General features: G+C 29.8%; 3 protein-coding genes across 3 annotated transcripts; 1 reads left to right on the forward strand and 2 right to left on the reverse strand.

Annotated features, from left to right (window-relative positions):
* Positions 1-83: 83 nt before the first annotated feature.
* On the reverse strand, positions 84-8,354 carry HELRODRAFT_189863 (hypothetical protein; the record flags this gene model as incomplete). The annotated part of the gene is made up of 18 exons (XM_009033149.1): positions 8,280-8,354; positions 7,877-7,965; positions 7,694-7,720; positions 6,914-7,022; positions 6,567-6,659; positions 5,715-5,853; positions 5,477-5,576; positions 5,124-5,231; positions 4,942-5,070; positions 4,474-4,656; positions 3,947-4,081; positions 3,844-3,880; positions 3,724-3,781; positions 3,236-3,308; positions 1,651-1,773; positions 624-714; positions 235-305; positions 84-170 (listed from the first exon to the last, which is right to left on the reverse strand). The coding sequence occupies exons 6-18, from the start codon at positions 5,792-5,794 to the stop codon at positions 84-86; spliced, it is 1,275 nt and encodes a 424-aa protein (XP_009031397.1). The 5' UTR covers positions 5,795-5,853; positions 6,567-6,659; positions 6,914-7,022; positions 7,694-7,720; positions 7,877-7,965; positions 8,280-8,354.
* A 4,506-nt stretch (positions 8,355-12,860) lies between these two features.
* Positions 12,861-17,276, reverse strand: HELRODRAFT_166130 (hypothetical protein; the record flags this gene model as incomplete). Its single annotated transcript, XM_009033150.1, has 9 exons — positions 12,861-13,016; positions 13,423-13,499; positions 13,643-13,682; positions 14,118-14,260; positions 14,738-14,837; positions 15,247-15,360; positions 15,426-15,576; positions 16,759-16,946; positions 17,088-17,276. The coding sequence occupies 9 exons, from the start codon at positions 17,274-17,276 to the stop codon at positions 12,861-12,863; spliced, it is 1,158 nt and encodes a 385-aa protein (XP_009031398.1).
* Positions 17,277-21,196: 3,920 nt separating this feature from the next.
* On the forward strand, positions 21,197-22,168 carry HELRODRAFT_166131 (hypothetical protein; the record flags this gene model as incomplete). Its single annotated transcript, XM_009033151.1, has 3 exons — positions 21,197-21,350; positions 21,440-21,625; positions 21,933-22,168. The coding sequence occupies 3 exons, from the start codon at positions 21,197-21,199 to the stop codon at positions 22,166-22,168; spliced, it is 576 nt and encodes a 191-aa protein (XP_009031399.1).
* Positions 22,169-22,772: the final 604 nt, after the last annotated feature.

Below are 22,772 nucleotides of genomic sequence, written 5' to 3' on the forward strand. Positions count from 1 at the left end.
ATATCATTGGAAATGGTAAACAGATTTTCCGAAATCTTAAACTTTTAATCTTCACACAAACCTATATATATGTACTAAATTGTCTAATGTTGTACAAAATATCTGATGCAGTTTGACAGTAAAGTGTATTTCACAGAAGCTCTCACACATACTACAATCGTTGTAAGAGGCTGAAGTAGTTTTTAGTTCAAATTTTTAAAAATTTATAAAGAAACTGTTTATTTTAGCCTTAACCTGGAGTTTTAACCTCAAAGTAAACTTCTTTTCTTTCCTACACTTTTCTTGTATCAATAAACTCCGACAATCTATGAATTAAAATATTTAAAAATCAATCATTTATTTTATGAACAAAATTGTTTGGACCTCTGAATTCTTCATCGTAACAGGGATGAAATTTAAAAGACGCCAGGCAACAAATTTATTGCCTGGCTCTGAAAGACTGAGCTAAAAAGTTATGCGATTCGACAAAAAAGCACAGAAAGTTTTATTCGTATACTTTACACATAGGTAAGGATCGGTTCGTGCGTCCGTCAGAGTTGCGTAAAAAAAGAACGTAGAAAAAGACCTAATCATCAAATAAAAACATTTTATTTGTAAAACGCAATTTAAAGAATATAAGAAACTTTTTTTTAATTTAACATCTAAAAATCGTGTCACATTCAACGTATGATAATGCACAGCTTCACCATTGTCTGAAGGATAATGCGGGTCCTGCTGTTAATAGGAAAAATTATTGTTACTTTAGATAAAAAGAAATAGAAATAAAAAAGTAAAAATAAAATTTTTAAATAAAAATGTAGTCATTGGGTATAAAACTATAAAGACTTAAAATTCAACAGTAACGACAGATTATAATAACAATGCTTTCTCATTTTAAATCAACCTTCATAGTTCATGATTGTATATTTCATGATTGTCAAAATTTTCCTGTTTGTTAAGCATCGAATCAACAACATTGTTGTCGTTAGGGTTAGGGTAGCCGTGTTAATTTTGCGTTGTTTTTTATTAAAATGAAAACAAAAAAGTAAAAAGGAACAAAAGAAATCCTTTTTCTTAACCAATAACCAACTTACGGAACTAACCAGATTTAATCATGCATCGTTCGTAAACACAAGATCATGTAAATTCTGTTGAGACAATTATATTATATCATATTAATACGATTCTAAAAATTTGATTCGTAAATTTTAGATTATCGCAATTAATATTTAGACATAAATAAAATTTAAAAACTTCGAAGAACAAACTCGAACATTCGTCCTGCCTCCGTTTGACTTTCAATTAATAGTGTTATATACATAGAAAAAATTGTATGGTAAAAAACATGACACAAACATTGAAGGCTGAAAAGAGCCTGTACTTTTTAAAGATATCATGATAATCTATGATACTTTTACTCACGAATATGAGTATACATCATTAAAAACTCTCTCTAAGGAAACATTTTAACATCATAATCAAAATGACATTGATGTTCATTTAAACAAAAATTAACCATGCTCGAATTCAACCCATTGAATCAAAACAAGCACTCGAACGATACAATATTATATTATTATAATATATATTATTTAATGGTTATATTTTATTATTGAATATATTATTTTTTACATACAAATAATTAATGTTAATAATTAAAATTTTAGTTACGTGATATTTGTATGTGGGCAGTTGCATCAGCATGTACTGCAGGAGAGAGTTTTCTTTCAAGTTTCTCCAATCAGCGATCTTTCCATCTTTGTCATAATCTTTGTATATGTATGAAAGCATTTCCTAAATGAAAAAAATTATTTGTTAGAAAATTTGTTATAAAATCAAATCAAATTATAAATCTAACGATCAATAATTAAAAATAGCACATCTTGAAAATACATAAAACGCAGTAGCGTCACTAGGGGGGTGCGGACCGCACCGGGTGACACCCTCACAGGGGGTGACACCAAAATATCACTGTATATGTTTTTATGTCCCTCCATGAAATTATTCTTATCATTAATTCAGCCTAACCCGCCCAGCGCCCAGAAATGTATTATGAATAAAATTTTTTTCGTTCAAATCATTTTTGTATTCGACATTTATACCATTCAAATTCGACGTCCGAATTATTAAGCGCCGCGGCCGAGCACATTTAACTTGTTCGTGTTTATAAATTTTGCTAAGAATGCTGTATGTCTATGGGGTGTCATGAGAGGGGTGACACCATGAGTTACCGCACCGGGTGACACCAACCCTAGTGACGCCACTGATAAAACGCCATATCGAAAGAAATTAACATATGGTCATTTTTTACACAACCAGAATCTGCGAAAACAATTTCAAACTAACGTATAAATTTTCCGATTAATGGATTAGTTAATTGTTATTAATATAAATATTATTACACTTCGTAATGGTTTTAATTTTTCTCACTGCATTCAATGCAAACTTAAGACCAAATGTTTTGAACAAAAAAGAGGAAAACACAATTTAAGAATAAAAATGTAACTTTAGTGAATTTTGTATTTTTGTATGCTTGAATAATTTAAACTATTTAGTTCAGCCCGAACAAAAAGCTGTATTTAAAATGTTTGCCAATGTTTCAGAAATATCGATAGATATGAACCAAACAGTATTAAATCGCCTAAGGAAATAATTATTTACCATGGTGGAACTACTTTTTCCATCACTAAACCTTTCCCGGCTCTCACGAACGCACAGTGGATACATCACCTGACAAATTAGTTTCAAAACTACGTTTAATAACTATTATACCCTTGAATCACAATTTGTCATAAAAATTTTCAAATTAGAAATTTAAATGCCCTATTGACGACTGTGTGCGTCAACAACATTAGTATATTAGTGTTACGACCACTTCACTATCAAGACATCTCACAATGCATACACAAAGAGGAGCCATCAAATCTCACTTGCAATCAACACATGCAACTTTAATAACCCGCTAAATTCATGACAACAACACAAAAATAATTTATCAAAACCAGGCCCGGTTCTTCCATTAGGCAAACTAGGAAGCTGCCTAGAGACGCCGATTTTAGGGGCCGCCAATTTTGCAAAATAACTTAAATATGCATCAAAAAATATTTATGGAAATTTAAAAAAATGGCTACTCTACCCATATATCATATATTGGAAGAGTAGTAAACACCATACATGTAGCTCTGCCTAGGGCCGCTAAATGTCTAAAACCGGGCCTGATCAAAACATTGACACAATACATCTAAAAATATTCGACCTGGTGCAATGTGAGCAAATCAATTTGTGTTGATTCCGTGCTATCTTCTGAGCTGCTCATTTCACAAAAATTTCTATAAATAAATAAATAAATAAAAGATTACTTAACGATAAAAAAAACACAACTTTAATGACGAATAAAAAATTTTCCCTGATGTTAAATATTATAAAATAAAAACAAACTGGGTCCAAAACAATTATAAATAAATATAAATCAGTTCGAAGTTTTCATTATTGTTTCGTAAAATATTTTAATTGAATTTTATGATATAATCTGGCAACACTTTTCCGTTCAACAAAATTTTTGTATTTCAAAAGAAGCATGGGTTTACCTTAAGTTAAATCATTGTACGAAACTATTTTAAAATTTCTCGACGTAGAATTTATTAAAATAAAATTTTAAGTACACAAGATATAGAAATGTTGTGGTAATTTATTTAGTATACATTTTCAGCTTTGTTGATAACCGATTAAAATAAAAAAAGGTACTTTTCAGCACTTTCAGACATATCCTTTCCCATGGCAACGCTCAGCGCTTTGATGAAACCTTGTAATTTGTAAAACTCAACTGAAACATATTTACAAAAAATTGAAATATAATGTCTAAACCTTTGTAAGGATCTTCGTCCAAACAGAAATACAACAACTGTAAAAAAAATCGTTTAACGCATTTAGTGCATTTAATAAAAAAAACTTAAATGAACTAATTTACGAATTGAACGTATCCAATGCAGTTCATTCCACTCGACCTATCGGCATACAAGTTGAAGTAGAAGGATAGCATCTCATCTATTTGGTCAACTTTTGCATCAACATCTGCAGTTGCCTTCTTTAACCAGAGCTCTGCCTGATACAAATTATCTTCATGATGGTGTTTTTTATACTTTATTTTGAAAAATGAGAATTTTTCAGCCAAGATCAAAAATAAAATGTTAAAGTTTCATGAGAGAAATTCTATTTCTAGTTGGACGGTTTTTAGCGTTATGTGTTTTTATTATTTAAGCAACCGAAACCAAGAAACAAGTTTTATATTAATTATTAACGTTAAAACATGCAATTCAAATATGAAATAAAACTCCACCTTAAATTACAGTATTTTTTTAAACAAAAATTAAATTACTATTTAGCTCTTACAAAAAAAACTATATAAAATCCCTGCCTAAATTGTCAGACGTTAAATTTTCATAAAAACTATTTTCAAAAGTCTAGGGCTAGGGATTATGTCGAAAAATGAAAAACCTTGAGAAGTTGTTCCTTGGAAAGAAATCCAGTTTGCAATTGATCGAGTTTGCAAAAATGAGAGAGTGCTTCAAGCAGTTTAGAAAGCGACGGTAAAGGCCAGGGTTGGGACAGAAGCAGCACAAACTTCTTCCAACTCAAATACTCTCCATCAAACATCATCAGGGAGGATATGTACGGTAGCTGTACATTTTGTTCAATATCAGAAAATAAGACACCAATAAAACAACGTAAAAAAAAATCTGTAAATTATAAAAAATATTTGTGCAATACAGATAATTAAAAAGTGAAACAATTATAATGGCGAGTAACTTATTCGCATTAATATAATTGTTGCTATCTTTCCTTAACATGTTAACATGATTCTAATTATGTCGTTGCAGAGTCCAGTTTTTATATTATCAATCTTTTATTGTATTAAAACATATGGGTAAAATAATATGTGATGTTGAAAAAGTTTGAGCTAACATATTTGAAGAGATTTCTCATCCAACCTATCGGGAAGTACTCAATGTAATCCTCACATTGCAACAAACTGGTGATCGTTTTCATGAAGAGGTGAGGAGTAATTGTCCCTAATGGAGCTATTTTCTCAAGCTAAACAATTTTTTAAGTTAGTAATTTTTTAACAAAAAATTGTTAGACATTACCTGGTAGGATATATTTTGAAGCTGGCAGACGGTAAAACTTGAAAATTTCAAATCTAAAAAGTCTTCCTGCATTTCATTTGAGGCGTGGTTTGAAGGGAAAATTGACATCTGTTGGAAATATCATTTTGGCACTAATTAACTTACAAATAAATATGTACATCAACTTTCTGTTTTTCATAATAGTTGCCTTAACAATAACACATATATCTTAAAAAATTTTCTAACATGCACAAGATTAGTTTGAAGACTTTCAGACTCATAAATTCGATAAAAGTTTGAAATTTTAAAGATGTTATCGCAATATTATTCTTAATAGTTATATGTAAATGTCAAATGAATATTAAATGGCTTACTTCATTCAAAAAAATGTTAGATTCCTGTAGTAAAATTTCATTTTTCAGAGGGACGAAATGTTCAATGCTGTCTTTGATTATTTCATCGAGAAGTTTTACTCTTTTCAAATATTAATTATTAAATTGAACGAAATTTTCTGAATTCATAAGATTTTGCGTATTTGATAACAAAAATTATGGGGTAGGAATAAAAAAAATTTCTTCCCGACAGACACCAAGACGTAACAAAGTTGCAAACTTCGTCATTCCTTCCAAATATATTTGCTGTAACCAGTCATTCATTGACTGGAAAGTGAAATCTTTGTACGAAATGATCATGTTTATAAATTTAGCTCCGACTTCGTATATCAGCTGAATTCTTCTTTTTGTGTTTTCCACTGGTTTTAAAACGTTATTTTTCTATGAATATTGATATTTTTCGAATAGATAAAACAAAAATTATTAATTAATCATTAAACGATTTTCTTTAACTCTTTAGAAAAACATTGAGCCGATAGTATCCGCCTTTTGTAGATTTCTAAAATCATTTTCTATCTTTTGCCAATTTTAATGAATTCAATATTTCAATCCTAGACCATTCTGCAACGTCATCCACACAATTCTCGGCAAATCAACTTTTCCTTTCATTTCCTCATTCTCATTAATACAGATTCAATTAGCATGTCTCCAACCTTATGCGAATATTTTCAAATAGTCCCGGGTTTTTTCTTTAAATTATTAGCACATATTTTTTCGTTTTTCAAGTTAGTTTCATTTCGTTTCTCAACATTTGTCTCTAGCTGATTGCCAACAATTTTTTTTCGTTGTCCAAGTTTCGTATGCATAGAGCAGTGTAGAGATAGAGAACACACAGGTTTCTGTTATCTTAAGCTTTATTTTTACAGATATGTTAGCACCTTCCCACATTTTTTAAACAATGCAAATATTTTTACTATCTATTAATTTTTAAATTTTCTATTTCTTAATATTAGTTATTTGAATTGAATGTAGTTAATTTGCAAATAGACTTAAGCAGCAATATAAGGTAGAGCATAACATTGTTAATTTATACTTATGCTTATATTATAATTCCATTCAACTCATGAAGTACCTTCTTCTTTCAGACCAAATGTAAGTTCCTGGGAAGCAATATTTCGGTTAAGTTTATATTTGATATCTTCGGCTGAAAGCAAGTCATTTGACTCTGAAATGTTAATATTATTAAAATCATTCCCTTTAACCTATAACAGTTGAGACCTATAACAAAAATTATGTGGAAGTTAATAACAATTTGCCTCGCTAGAAAATAAAACTCAAAATTTAATGAATCAAAATTTAAATAACGCAGAAAAAAGATATTGAGAATTATAAGAAAGAAATCAGACCAGAGTGCTTTTAAAACGATGGCGATAAAAAAAACGTGTTATAACTTGAAGCAATAAAATAATAAACAGACACCGGCACGTTTTGCAAGCAGCAGTTTTTGTTTGGTAGAATTCTTTTCAGCTACATTGCCATGCTTCGATTTGATGTTATCTTTAACGTCATCATTTTCAAACCCAGCTGGGGCCTTCAAAAAATTACATCGGCAAAGGATATTTATTAAAAAAATATAGGTACTGCAAATTTTGATTAGTAAATATTTTTCTTTGTAGAGTATCTTTTACAGTTATTCATCTAACTCAAATGAAACTGAATAGAACAAAAAAAAACTTTAAAAAACGTCTTTCGACATTTAGCATTTCATGAATAAAAACCTGTTTGCTTATTTAACTCATATTAAAACTTGTTGCCAAAGGGTAGATGACAAGATAAACTTTTGCGCCGTGCCAGGTGCATGAAAAATATAACTTTAGTAGCAACCTTAGTTACTTCAAATTAGAGTAGATTTAAATTGGATTACAAAAAACGATTTCAATTAGTAAAAACCTATTTAACTTAGTTTATAAAAAAATGCTGCGGTCAAATTAAATATCCTGGAAGCAGTTCAATTTTCATAAGCGCTGTGTTTTATATTTGCGATTTCCCATTTTAGACTTTTTTTGCTCAAAAATCAAAATTCAAACAAAATGTCTCAATGTGCATTTTTGTAATATTTCTTTCTAATCAGAGTTAGACAATTAAATACTAATTGATTATAAAAATTAACATACTATATTTTCTATGATAGAAAAAGACGTTGACGCGACGTTGGCGAGAAACCTACAGCAATCATCAGAGATGAAAATATCGTCAAACTTTTGCGGTGTGGCTTGATTCTTTTTTCTAAAAATAACATAAAAACTAGAATTTGATTCTGTGAAATATTTAAAACACATCAGATAATTGCAAAATATGATTTGTTAAGTTAAATAAAACTCAGAAAAATGCAAAGAAAAAACAGAACTGAAAAGGTAAATGCAACATTTGAATAACACAAACTTCTTCTCCTCTGCACTATCGGATTTTATTTTCCTGTCCAGCTGTTGTGGGGATGTAGCTTCTTGAGATGTCTCTGATGACGAACTGTTCTGTTGGATTTTTTGTTGGATTTTTGTGGAGAAAAAATGAAATTGCAGTTCAATTGAAAATTTTCAAACATTTTTAAAAGTAAAACATTACTGATAGTTTATCTTCTATGAGGAGTAAATTAGTAAATTGAATATAGATTACATATGTACAATACGGTGAAAGTAAAACAATATTAACACACTATTTGTATATATAGATCTGCTCAAATCCAAAATATATTAGCGAGTTAGTGTTATATAAACTTATAAACTCTGAAAGACAAATCATATCATCAGCTATTTGTACGAATATGAAATTATTAAAACGTAGTTACAAGTTTGAGATAGCTGATGTTCAATTCGTCCAGCAGTTTTTCATCGTGTGTGGTGTAAACATCTTTCAGGATCAACACGACACTTTGCAATTTGTTCATTTCCGTTTCAATTAGTTCAGCAAAATGATTATTCATTAATTTAACATAATCATCCAACTGCTTCTCTTCCAGATATTTTTGTTTTTCGATTTCATTTTCTTTATTCATTTCATCAAGCGTGCTCCACAAAATTTCTTTCAGATCATCTGATCTTTGATGTAACTCCGCAATAAGATCGACGTCCGATCGTAAAAGGTTAGGAATGGCGTTGAATTTCTAAATTTTTTTTACAATTTTAATAAAGCAATTATTTATCAACAACTCAACATCATTTTTTCAAAGTTAAACAATAAAACTTAAGAAAAACTCATTTATTATCAATCAGTCTGGCAGATAATTTGCCAACGTTAAAATAAGACAAAAATGTTTTGATGACTGGAAAACAAGAAAGTCGCGTAAAATCTGCCAGATTCATCATCTTCACAAGTTCACTTGGAAAAAATTTTTTGGGAAAAGAAAAACTTTTAGCTGAATGGTTTCGTAAATGATCAATTTAAATAAATTGCTTAAAACAAAAAGTTATTTGCAATGGTACCTACCTTCAAAAAACAGTTAAGATGGAACATCATGTTGTTAGGCCGATTCAAATAAGCCCGGAAATTCAACCTGCTTGTAAGATGTTTTAAAACCATGAAGGTACTTTTGAATCCTTCTAATCATCATGAAGAAAAATAAAAATCGTCCGTATAATACTAAGTTTTATTAAGTACAGGTGATTTATACTTTGCCTTATTTGATGTAGATACGAAACAATATCCTTATATCCTCTCCTCAGCCAGTACAAAGACGATTTGCAGCCTTCAACGTACATTTGCTCCATAGAGATCCACATATCGTACATTGAACAGGCAAACTCCTGGATATAATTTAAAGAATATAATGCATTGAAGGACCGATTAACTCAAGTTACGTCGTTTAAATTATTCAAAGTGTTGACTTCCTACGTGCTGATGTTCAGATTTTATATGCAGAATAAAATAGGATTTCACCGTTCATCGTCGAGTTTGTTTTCGCATAATTGTTTCATTAAGTCATAATTTTCGTCCACACAAACTTACGAACACAAACATTACGCACCAGAACATAAGCGCATAAGTACCAGTGAAAAATTTTCATGAGTTTAAACGTAACCGACACGCGTGAAGGAGAAGGAAGTGAGGGGCCACGATGGTGAGGATGGAAGAACATTTTGAAGTTCCTTCGGTAACAACGAAACAACCGCAGATGGCACATCTTGTTTTTTTCCTTTTGCTTCATTTTTTAACGCTATATCGCCTACATCAGATAAAAAGTCAAAATAAAACATTGCAAATAGCAAATATAATAAATAATAAAATAAAAAAAGTAATAAATATAACGACAAAATGTTGTGCATAATTCATCTGCATCACACCTGGCATCTGGCATCCCTCGCAGAATTAAACTTTTCTAATTAGGTTAATAAGTCATTTTAAACAAGACAAAAAAATAATTTAATCAAGATAAAAATAAACTATGCAATTTGAAACGTGATTAAACAAATTTTTGATAACTCAACAAATTATTAAAGAACCGGTAAATACTTTTGCGTTTGGCCTTCTTAAAAGGCTCGGCCTGATTAGAAGATACTTCGCCTAAAATGGAGAAAAAACTATTTGACCAACACGTCAGATCACAAGCAGCTACAGCTTTCATTTCAAATTATGCAACATAATAATGCCATATTATTTAGAAACAATTATGAAATTTATTAGTAACAAAATAATTATGTTACGTGAAAATATGAAACAACTTACTTTCTTGTTCAATTTTTTCCTGTGATGAAAAATTGGCAATAGTAATAAATAACTGTCTATAAGAAATGTTAGTTGAAAACAAAAAATTTGTAAGAAATTTACGATTAAATAAAAATCAAGTTAAAGCAATTTTTGTGCCAATTAATATTTGCTACTTCTTTCTTATATAACTTTCAAAGCTCAGTATCTCCTTTGTCTATCAAATCCCCACTGCGAGTCAATGACCATTAATTATTAATGATGATTAATATATTGTTCATAATAATAATGAAATATGGAAATTAATGTAAATTTGTTGTATATACAAGTGAATTAAAAAAATCAAATACAATTCAGTTTGAATCCTAATTAATTTAGAAAGCCGAAATATCGAAATCGAAAACAATAATTGCGTTGTTAGAAAATAATATAATGTGGTGTAAGAGAAGTAGAAGTATCTGTTTATAATATTTATAATAAATATTTTTGATTTTAAAAGTTGAGAGAAAACATCGAAGTGTGTTCAAAAACCTGAGGTTTAGACTCTTCAACAATCTCTTTATTAATGGTGTCTTTTATTTCGTTATAAGCCAGCGTGGTCTATTGAATGAGCATGGAAATATTGAAGTATTGATAAAAAATAAAACTTCCGATATGAACATTGAACATTATTCACATTTGTTAATTCTAAAAGTCCTGCTGGAATGATAATAGAAATCGTATTTACAGTGTTAAGCAAACTGCAGATCATTTAATCACGGTGAAGTCCCTAAGTATCAATGGCGCAAGATGTCTGCAAGCTAACGAAAAAAGGCGTCAGTAATGGTAAAATTTTGGTTAACCCACATTTTCAAAACGCAACCTTTTGGTGATCATAGTTTGTAAATATTAGGTGATAGTGTTTCCATTACACAAAAATGCAACCAAGCCATAATTCAGCGTTAAATTGACAACTAGCATAAACAAATTTTGCTTGCTAGAGTTCTCTATGCAACGAAATCAGAGTTTTTGTAAAACTCTTCTCGGTTTCTTTGTAATTTCATGGTAGAGTTTGAATTGTCGGTCTAATACATTTTGATTTGTTCTAATTTGAAGATCAGGATTGTTTCGAACATTTAAAACAGCAGTCTGGGACAATTCCTCATATTATCTTGGTTTATCATAATAGCTGGCGTGATTCCTGTGGAAGTACAATGAACGATCCCAAAAAATTATTTTTGGGCTTTTATCTCAATACATCTTTCTAACACGATGATGTAAGAATAGTTTTTAATTTACAAAAATTAAAGTTAAAACAAGATGACCTACTTGAAGCGCCAGGTCAGAAATTAAAGAAACTGAATAGTGAAGGATTTCATCGTAATTATCACAACCTCCATCAATTTCCAGCAACTTGCCGTACGCTTTCATCCAGTCTCGCATACATTTAAACTCTATATTGAACTTCTCTATCCTGAAAAACAGCAAATATAACACACAGATTTCTTTTGTTTACTTTTTGCTATATGATAATTATTTCTTATTGAAAACCAATTTTTTGTTATTGTTATCATACGAAAATTTTAACTGAAAAGTTTTCCAAAAATCATTTTGTCATTAAGCTTGCAATATAATTTTCTCTATTAGTGCCAGACGTTCAAGATGAAATATACCTACACAAATGAGGCCAAAAGTGACTAGTCTAGATTTAAAAAAAAAGAACTTGTTTCTATTTTTTTTTTAGAAATTTTTCAATATGGTTATAATTAATTTATATTATTTTAAAAAAGTTATAGGTAAAAAATTGAATGGTTTTTAGTAAAATAATTGTTGTAAAAAAACAACCGTAGACTTAAATGAGTCAATGGAGTTAAGTGTTGAAAATAAATAAATAAAACCGACACATGTTGAAGCAATGCATCATTTTCGTCAGTGCAAGCAGACGATTTACTGAGGTCCGTGTTATCTTGTGAACGGTCACCTAAAACAATTTATGCCATGATACATTATCAAAAAGTAAATGAAAATAATCATTTAAAAAAATCACAAACTGTGTTGTTCCTGATCATCAGAAACAATTTGTGCATTGTTATTAACTTCAGTGCTTTCAGAAGATTCAAGTTCAGTTTGTTCTTCTTCAGTTTCAACGCTAACTTTAAGTTTTTTTTCTAGCGTTCTTTTTAATGAAAGTTCATCACTGATGCAAAGGGCTACCATTACATCAAATCCGCACTTGTGTGAAACTTTGTTAACATCTGCTCCATCTGTGAGGAGCAAAGAACTGAACGAATTTGATTTGTTGTCGAAATTTTCCCCAGTCAAGGCCTCATCGAACAATATCAACTGTGCGAACGTGCAAGGGAAGCCATCCACCACCCAGCCCATGTTCTCTGGAACGCTCCTGTTAAGTCATGCAAGTCAAACGCAATTAATCGCATGCATCGAGACATGAAATTTAAATATCCCCAACATTTCACCAAGAATTAAAAAAACCATGAGAAAAACTACTGTAAACAGAAAAATTAAATGAAAGACGTTAACGAAAAGAAAGAGTATAAAAAAAGAAAGATTGAATGAAAAAGCATTATTATCTTTCATGCGCAGATAAATTCAAAATTAGGGTAAGCATACAATAAGATTTGGTAAATTTTTGTAAAAAAAAAAAAAAATTCAGATCACAGTTTTCGGTTGCAACGACGCTGAAAATTTTATCGTTTTATAAAAATCATTTATGCATGCTACCTCTGATTTACTGAGAAAATAAATTAATGACACAAATAAATCGTGAATGGTTAACGAAACTTATGGCATGTAAAAGAATTTTGATGATGATCTCGTCATCAACCACCCCTCCATAATCAATGCAGTATTTCGCGAGTTTTCCTAACTCTGCTCTTTCAGTTAACTGAAATTAAGTTGATCAAAAAAATATAAGTTGATCAACAAGATTTTGTTGATAAAAAATTTGTTAATAATTTATAGTACATAAATGTCAAACGTTTTCGCATGAATTTCTAAAAGTTAGGCACCGTTACCGTAGACACGTAATTTATAAATTAACATTAAATATTATAAACATTACAAATTTCGTGCGTTGTATAGACAAAAACCCACGCAAACTGAAAAATAAATAACTGAAAAATGTCAGTTTTAAAAACTGAAAAATAAATAACTGAAAAATGTCAGTTTTAAATGCTTTTAATATTTAAATATTTAAATATTAATGCATTTGAAAAAACTGAAAAATTTTTCGCAAAGACTTCAAGTTTGTTTTTTACTTTCGTTTTTTGTTTTGAAATATGAAAAACAACCTTTTCTTCAACATGCATGCCGAGACCATCATTTACATCTTCTTCAACGGTATTTTCATCGAATTCGCCTGTTAAGCCTGTTTTTTAAAACAGAATAAAAAAAACTATTAAATCAAGATAAAAATTTTTGGCATATTTTAAAACCATTCGAGTGAATAGAAAAATCGAACGTAACCAAAACTAAAAGTTTTTTTGAAGTTTCAAATAAACAATAAGTAACCAGTCTCGACATTCAAATTGGTTTCGACGCTTGTTTTAACCTGCAATGTGTTTTAGGTTCTAGCGTTAAGTCGTGAATGACAAAACATTTTTGTAATTTTAAAAGTATTGAGCAGTTTAAAAGCCTCTCCTCTCTCCATTTCTCCTTCTTTAGCCTCCGCCCCTCTGTTCCTCTCTCCTTTTATCTTTCTCTATCCTCTTCTGCCCCTCTGTTCCTCTCTCCCTTTCTCCGTCTTCCACCAGCTTTTCTTTTTCTATATCTTTCTCTTTCTCTCTCTGCCACTTTCTTTCTCAGCTTTTTTTCTTTCTCCATCCCTTTCTTTTCAGTCTTTCTCTTTTTCCCTCCTCTCACTCGGCTTCTCTTCCACTTTTCTCTGCCATCATCATCATCAAAATCTGATAACAACGATAAAGGAAATGTTGATTAGATAGAATAAGTTATGCGGAATAAAATATTTTGAGAAATGGTTCCCAACTTCTTGATTTTGAAGACTTTCTCTCCGAGGATCGATGTTGTTATCGGTGGGAAGACATTCAAAGAGCATCGTTTCATTGTTCTGAAAAGCTTGGATGGCATCGTATACGCACTGGTCTACCGATATAATCATTAAGCTGAATGCTGGTCGTTACATCGGAAACAGAGTTTATAAATAATTTCAATTTGAACGCTTTTACAAAAACATGTTAATTTAAAAAATTTTTTATAAAATTTAATTAAATTTATTCGTAAAAAAAAACAATGTACTTCCTCTACCGTAGTCAAAAAACACATAATTTTCATAAATATGCCATAAATTCACGATCATAATGGTGCAAGAAACAGAACGCTACCATGAAGAAATAGAATAATAGATAATGGGAGCCAGAAAAAATAACATGGATTGGTGTAAAAAGAACAAAGACAAATATCAGCGTTTAATGTTCAGAAATCGAAATAAGGAATTCAGTAATGGATTGTTGGTGTCTTCAGAACATGATCAGATCAGAACTGCCATTGCCAACAAAAATATTGAACATTATTTTAAAATTCTATATCACAATGATTAACAGCCTTTTATTAGAGTTCTGTGAGTTATGAAGGTTTCAAATATAATACCTGCGGCCAAAGCAATGCAGACAGCACTTTTGTAAGATGACGGTTTGCCAATGACGCAAATCTTTAGGCTATGGTGGGGAAAGTTTGGCGGAGGAGCGGCCTACAAATTTATTTTTCATAATTGCAAAAAAATATACATCACAAAACAAATTAAAAGTTTATTAAATTTTTTTTTACTAATCGAAACGTGATTAAACAGATCAATGACATCTTCACATTCTATAATAAATGATTCTTTTAATTGCTTAAATGCTTAAATTCAAATAAAAATTATAAAAATTTCTTTTAAAAATTAATTATTTGGTTCAATTCAGTCTGCATACATAAGTTAACATAATAAAATAATAAAGTGATAGTTATTAATAATAAATTAGCAAAACAAACGATGCCATGTTCGTAATAAAAGAGAAAAATATTGTTAAATATGTTTCAGTCGATCAAATAATCTTAATAAAAAGAGATTTAATAAATGAAGTCACAGAAAAAATGGTTTAACCAATATTTCCAACCTGTTTTAGGCGTGAAAAATTGTGGACATTGCTCATAACATGCCAAAGAACTGGGTTGTTTTTCGTGATTACGATTTTGACATTTTCAGTAGGACTCCACATATTTGACATTTTCTTCATAGAAAAAGTAAAAAGTAATTTTTAAAAAATAAGCGCTGAATGAGAACTGATTTTCTAACCAAATAGCTTTGGAAATCAAGAGTTGTGTAAAAATTATTTAGGTCAATATTGGAGCTGTGAGCATTTGTGTCCGTTCCAATCAGCTCATTGAAAGGCTGACTTTTCATGAACATCATGTGACTATCCATGATTATGTCGTCAGGAACTTTTCTTAAGTGATGTTCATAATTATTTTTTACAACTATTTAATCATTGTCATGCTCCTTTAAAAAATAAACGCGTGCTTAATAAGAACATCATTGCAATAAATGAAAAAGATGAGCACGGTATAATGTGCCAAACATTATTGCCTAACTGTAATCACTATTCATCAATCGAACTTTTTCGTAACAAATCAACAAAATTTTGTAAAAAAGGCATAAGGTGGATTGCAGATAACCCTAAATTGATATGTAATGTGACGGTCCGTATGCACTTAGTATCCAAAATTTTAGCTAATCGTCCGAACTACGTTTGATGAGGGTATCTAGTTATTTTAAATTATGTTGCAATATTTTCACTGGCTTACTAAACTAGGCAATCAATACCAGCAATGAGTTGCAATCTATTCCAAACTGAGTAGCTCATTTGGTTTTGAGAAAAAAGAAAACCAGGAAACTCATTTTAAAAAAATTAACCCTGAGAAATTAAACTCTTAAAATGTATAATTTGAACTAAAAATTCATTAGAAATTAAACTAAACTGTTTATCTTTGCCAAAAATAGTAAAAATGAAATAAATTATAAAAATCATTGATAAACCAATAACAGTAAAATTTTTGCCGCGTTAATCTTATAAAGATCAGTGACAAATTTTTTAAACATATGCATTGTCTTTACTCTTTAGCTCAAGTCGCAGTACTGTAAATATGCATAATTTTTCGCAGTAATTAAAATTCAGAAAATAATTGTGTACAAATGCCTAAGCTAAATTGTGTCCTAGTTGATTTTACGAAGCTGTACAACACTGTTAAAAAGAAACTTTTACTTTCATCCTGTCAGAGATTAACTGCTCATATAAGTTTGAAAGAGTTATAAAATCTCTTGAACGTAAAAAATGAAATCATCAAACGAACAATTAATTCGTCAATGTAGAAGAGCTTCAAAGAACAAAATCAATAATCATCAAAAATCCCCGCAAACTTAAAACACGTTGGAAGCATTAAATTAATCACTTATTGTTATTAAAACAAAAAAAAATAGCCGATGAAAGTCTAAAACTGATGAATAACGTAACACTAACTGGTTGTGAAGTTCTTTAAGCATGGAAGCATTAAGTTAATCACTTATTGTTATTAAAACAAAAAAAAATAGCCGATGAAAGTCTAAAACTGATGAATAACGTAACACTAACTGGTTGTGAAGTTCTTTAAGCATGGAAAATAGAGCAGACATGTCTATAATATCACGCACAATTTTGTGGCAAACGTAATAATGTTTGCTGTACTTGGCCAAATATTTTTCATTCACTTCTTCTGAGTGAACTTGTTTAATCTTTTCAACTGAAGATTCAACTTTGAATTTCATCGAATTACTTATAACCTGCAAAGTGTTTGAAACTTTTGTCGAAATGAGAAACTTTATATAATATATTGTGCAAATGTACTGAAAACGAACCAGTGATGTTCAACCAAACAAATTATGTCATCATTCAAATGATAAATCCAAAAAAACTTAATATACTTTTTCTAAAAGCATACGTTGAGCGATGTTTTGTTGATTTTGTTCCTTGTGAAGTTTTGCTTGATGCTTGCTGTTCAATTCAATCAACTCCTTCTCATGTCGTCTCTGCAGCAGCTGGTTCGATATGCATCTTTCACTGATCGATTCTCTCATCAACGCTTCTATATATTTTTTTCCTTTCTGTCTCATCTAGTGAGGGTCAATTTAAAAATGTTAACAAGAGATTTCCACCATTATACTGAAAAAGGTATGTACAGTTGTAATGGCCAAGTGGGCAGGATGGTGGCCTAGCGGTTATAGTCGCTTGGTGCTGTTTTAAAGGGCGTGCAGTGACCGGTTTGAATATGATAAAAAGATTCCCGTCTATCACATGCCTCATGTGTGATGCGTCGATTTGCATGTATTTATATACACAGTTTGTGTGTAGTTTTATTGAACCTAGAAAGAGTATAATAGACCTTTAACCTGAACTAATTTATTTATATAAATTTGAACCTACTTCAACTTCCTGGTGCATACTCCAATGACAATTCAGAATCTGTTTTCTCCTTTTATTTCGTTGACATCTTGAACTTTGATTGATCTCAACATAATTTTTTAAATTTTTCAAATGACAACTGTCTTCTTTACAAAAACCACTTTTCAAACCAATTCTGAAATTTTATTAAAACAAATCAACATAAGAGTCTTAAATGAGTCTTGATAATACCATTGCCAATTTGTAATATACCGTGAATGTGTCTATAAACATATACGTATACGTATATGATACATCAAGATATGCAACAGTGAAGATGTTCTACAATTCTATTGTATGTACACTGAATGAAACCCACAAATAAACAAAGTGTACAAAAAGGTGTTTTTGGTCGCCTCTACTACATTAAGGTGGAAAAGATTAAACAAATTTTGAACTTCAATTGATAACAATTTGATAATGTTTTGAAGACAAAGCTGTACAAAATTTGTAAAACAACAACGTTTTATTATAGTAGTAGGCCTTTCCTAGGGAAGTAGCTCTCTAACTAACTAAACAATTAAAATGAGAACAAGGCAGAGGTTTATTATATTTTATATATAAATCTAATTCATCATAATTTTTTGAAAATGTATCCTAGATAATATTGAAATTGTTTTTACTTCATCTGATGATTCTCCCCTACCATATCCATCCTATTTTTATTTCACACAAAACGCGAAAAGGGAAACTTGGTTGTTATGGTTACAAAAAAAATTTAAATAAGCAAAGAATTAAAATTAAAAAATTAAAATTATTACCAAAGAAATTTCTCTTAATTTTTGAACTTCTCTCTGAAATAAGATTAAGAAATTTAGAATTTATTAAATTTTCAATTGAAAAATAACTAATTGATAAAAATAAACAGGCAAACAATTAATAATCTACGTAATATTTATGTTTGGACTAATTGATCAATTCCATCAATCGGTCGGGCTATTTGTCATGCTTGGATTGTTGGCTTACGAAATTGCAGGGATTCCTATTTTAAAAGCTTTCCTTGATGCTTTTTAATCAGTCAGGTCTCAAAAATCATTATCGATATCGCGATGAAATCAAATTGAAAATTTTTTAAAAATTATTGATAAAAGTAACTAATAGTAAAAAGTTTACATTTTTCTGAGAGAATTCAAAATAGTTTGACACAATTGTACAATTTGAAATGAGTAAATACAACATTATAAACGTATTATAACAACGTATATATAGGGGCTATCTATCTATTTCTTTATTTAGTTCTGCCTGCGTATGATATTGGGTCAAATTTATTTGATAAGAATTGAATATAATCTTTATACCGGTTGATTAACTACCATGCAGTAAAATAACTACTGTTAACATGACGTCATTTCTTCCAACGATTACGTAACAAATTACCCAGCCATCCTATTTAGTAAATATTATTTGACACTTTTTAATTTTTTAATTAGTCAGGTCACAATCATCATTATCGATATCGCAATGAAATCAAATTGAGAATTTTTTAAATTTTTGAAAAAAGTATTTTTACTCATTTTATGATACTACTTTGTTCAATGAGATACTGTTTGATACTGTTTGTTTTATTCTAATTGTATGGATACGTATAACTAGAATCTAATATCCAATCTTTAATACAAAAAATAAATTTGGGCTACCATAATTGTTTGTCATCCAATTCACATTTCACATTCAATCAGTACAGGTAAGCAAGGTGTGTGAATAATTATGTAATATAAATAAGAAACAGGACATAATTCGTTTATTTTTTAGTTTTTTTTTAAATCATACTTAACTGACGATGATGGGGACAAATAAAAATATAATTGCGTCTACCAAGGCAATAAATCAATGCATTTTTTTATTAAAAAAATTTTTGATGAATTTTTTATAATTTTTGTGTAAATTATGTTGTCAATCTAATAATTCTTGGCTGCTGATGCCATTTGAATTTGACTGAGCTTTAAGCACTTATTAATGACTCAAAATAACATTATATTATTACTATTTCAAACGTCAAATATTTGCATTTTACAGTTGTGAAATAATTTTTGTTGAGGAAAAAGAAAATGATGCAAACCTTTTCTTTTATTGACTCTTCCTACCTACTGAAATCAACTAATTGTATAAACGCTGCTACAATCAACAAATAAGTGAGATTTACTTATTTATGTTCAAATTCAATAAAAAGTTATTTCATTTGATAGCACATATTGTGCTTTGATTTAAACTATAAACATTGTTTTTGATATTAAGACTCACCAAAATTTTTTAATACAATGCAATATACACGAATGTTCGCACAGTTGTTATACATAAGTGCACAAAACATATTGCTATGTGTATCGGCAATATATTGACAATAAATTTATTTGAATAAGACATTTCAGAATATTATTTTGTAATCATTTCAAAATTTTATTTCTTATTGTCGATTTCATTTCTGTAGTTTAGTTTTTAATTGAACAAATGTGTATATAAAAGATATACAATTTATTAAAGCAAAAATAATTTTTCAATTGCTTTGTAAATTTAACCCAGTGAACACCAAATATTAACGAAATAAACTTGAGAAATGGAAAAATTAATTAAATCTTCTTACATTTTAACCATGTTTATTCAGGCAAAGTTTGTATATTTAAATTTTAAAAGTAGGACTAATATGAAATCTTTGAAATCTTAATAGATGAAGATCAGCTTTTCATTTAGAAAAGAATTTGGACAGTAGAAAAAACATTTTCATTAAACTAAATATCAAGAAATTTAGAAAGTACAAAAGTGCAATGTAAATAAAAAATTTTTTTTTGAGAGTAGTGAGTGAAATTTACAGTACAGGTGGCAAGGAGATTAATTTTGCACCTTGTTTGTCACTAAAACGTTGTCTGTATTTTGTTAATCAATGATTAATTAACGGTTAATGAATTATGGATAGGTAAATCAATTTGGCTTCTGCTTCTTTAACGTCAATTACAATCAGCGCAGTTGCACAGCATATATTGTAAGAGGTTTATTTTATCTTTTTGTAATGTTTCCTTTATTCCTGAGGACACCAGTGTTTGATTATTTTTAAGCATGTTGTTGTTTATGGTTAATTAAGTAGATTTATCTTGCACTGTGGAATGATTTTGTTTAACAGAGCAATCAAACTTTCAGATTTTCAGATCGACGTCATATTTTATTCATGGCGAAATCAAAGAAATATCACAAAATCCTATGTCTGAGCTCACTTTTCGTGTGCATCGTTGCACTTGTTCTACATGTCGTCGCGTTTAGTACATCTCATTGGATAGTTTCCGATGGCGATAGTCCTTTTCAAAAGTTTGTATGTTTCTAATATTTCGGTCCTACTTACACTGCGTTTTCTGAAAAATGCAACATTCACTTGAAAAAACATTAGTTTAATTAAAATATCTTTATGTAGTTTTTACAAAATTACTTTTACAAAGTAAAAGTGGCGAACCTTATTTTTTTTCAAATACCGATATTTAATTTTTTCTCTCAAGGAATGATAGAAGCGTAAACGTAAATACTTTAAGAAATATAATTTTACTTGAAACCAAATATTTGTAATATATTTAATGAAATTTAAAATGATATAAAATATTTGGTCAGCATGGGATTTCACGAAGCCTGTTTCAGCAACTGTCACTTCCCTTACTGTCCAGGCGATCCGGATATAATATACAACGGATGTTACACTTGGACGTTCAATGAATTAATTTTTTCCAATGATCAGTTTCGAGAAATAGTCGATTGGCTGATGCCTCGTACGTACATTTGTATACTCCTTCTTTAAAAAAAAACAATGAATTTTACGATTGTTACAATAATAAAGTTTATACCTATTCTGAACTAGCTTGGTTCATGACATGCAAAAACCTTTTTGCAAGCAACATAGCCATATTATTCGTCTGTTGCATCTTGTTGTTAATATGCACGTGTTGGGCATTTAAACCTCTGTATAAACTACCAGCTCACCAGAAGAAAGATGTATGTGCCATTGTTTTAGGGTTCATAACGCTTTTCATGCTTGTCGTTTCAAGTTCGTGTTTTTATTTCATTATCGCTTGAAAAACTCAACTGATAAAATTTAGTATAATGTTGATTTTAACCGTCTTAATCTTGAATTTTTGTTTTTCCAAATTCTTTTGCTTGAGTCGAGCGTTGTATAACATAATTTTGATAATTATCATTAGTTTCGAAAACATACTTTGTCGCATATTGCAATGACTGGAAGAATAAAATTATTAAAAGTGATTTTTAGCTTAGAACTTTAACCATATTTTGCATTCCATACAACTTTTTATATTGTTCTATATTACTCTGACTTAATCGATTTTTATTTACAGACCTCATAAACGTTTCAGCGATAGCGTTATTTAGCAGTGTTGCTCCACATCGGAAATACATGCCCATGGCCTACAAGAACCATTTTGGTTATTCATTTTGGCTCGATTTTTCTGTGTGCATCATCCTATCGGTCTCAGTCTTTTTAACTTACCTCTCAACCATTTCTAAAGTCATCTATTACGTTGGACCAAAAGATCCAAAATATTCTGACGAGATGATGCTCGGGCGATCCTAGTTAACTATTAAATGTTACTTCTTGGCAGCCACAACAAAAGAATGTGGTCCTTCAATCTATAAATTTTACCTTGACGATTATTTTGTACAAAGCGTTAACAATTTCTGACTTTTTACATTTTAGATGTGTTCCTATTTTTGAAATTAAACTCGAATTTTATAATTTTTCTTTTCAGAATTTTTTGTATCGATTCATTTTACAACATAGAAATGTAATCTGATAAAAATGTGCTCTTGTTAACAAAATATTTCTAAAATAAAATTAGAATTGTTTTGAACAAAAAAAATTGTAGAAAAAATTTAAAAATGGCTACGATTTCTGGTACAGAGCGGACCTCACAAAATCCCATGTTTTGCTTTTTGATAGCTTTGACTGACTGACCGCATTTTTCAATCTTAATGGGCTTTCTTTTTCTAAGTGTTAAAAAATATGCTTCATTTTATCTATTTTTGTGTAATAATTTTACGTGCTAAATGAGTCCTTGCTTATGAAGTAGAAATGAAACTGGCTGCGGATAGATATAACAACCAAAGTGACATTGGTGTCTATTCGAATAGAAATTTTTATTCCATGGAAAGTTTCTCAAGTGTTGTTAACGGCATCG

The sequence above is a fragment of the Helobdella robusta genome (assembly GCF_000326865.2).
Source record: "Helobdella robusta unplaced genomic scaffold HELROscaffold_9, whole genome shotgun sequence".
Taxonomy (NCBI): Eukaryota; Metazoa; Annelida; class Clitellata; order Rhynchobdellida; family Glossiphoniidae; genus Helobdella; species Helobdella robusta.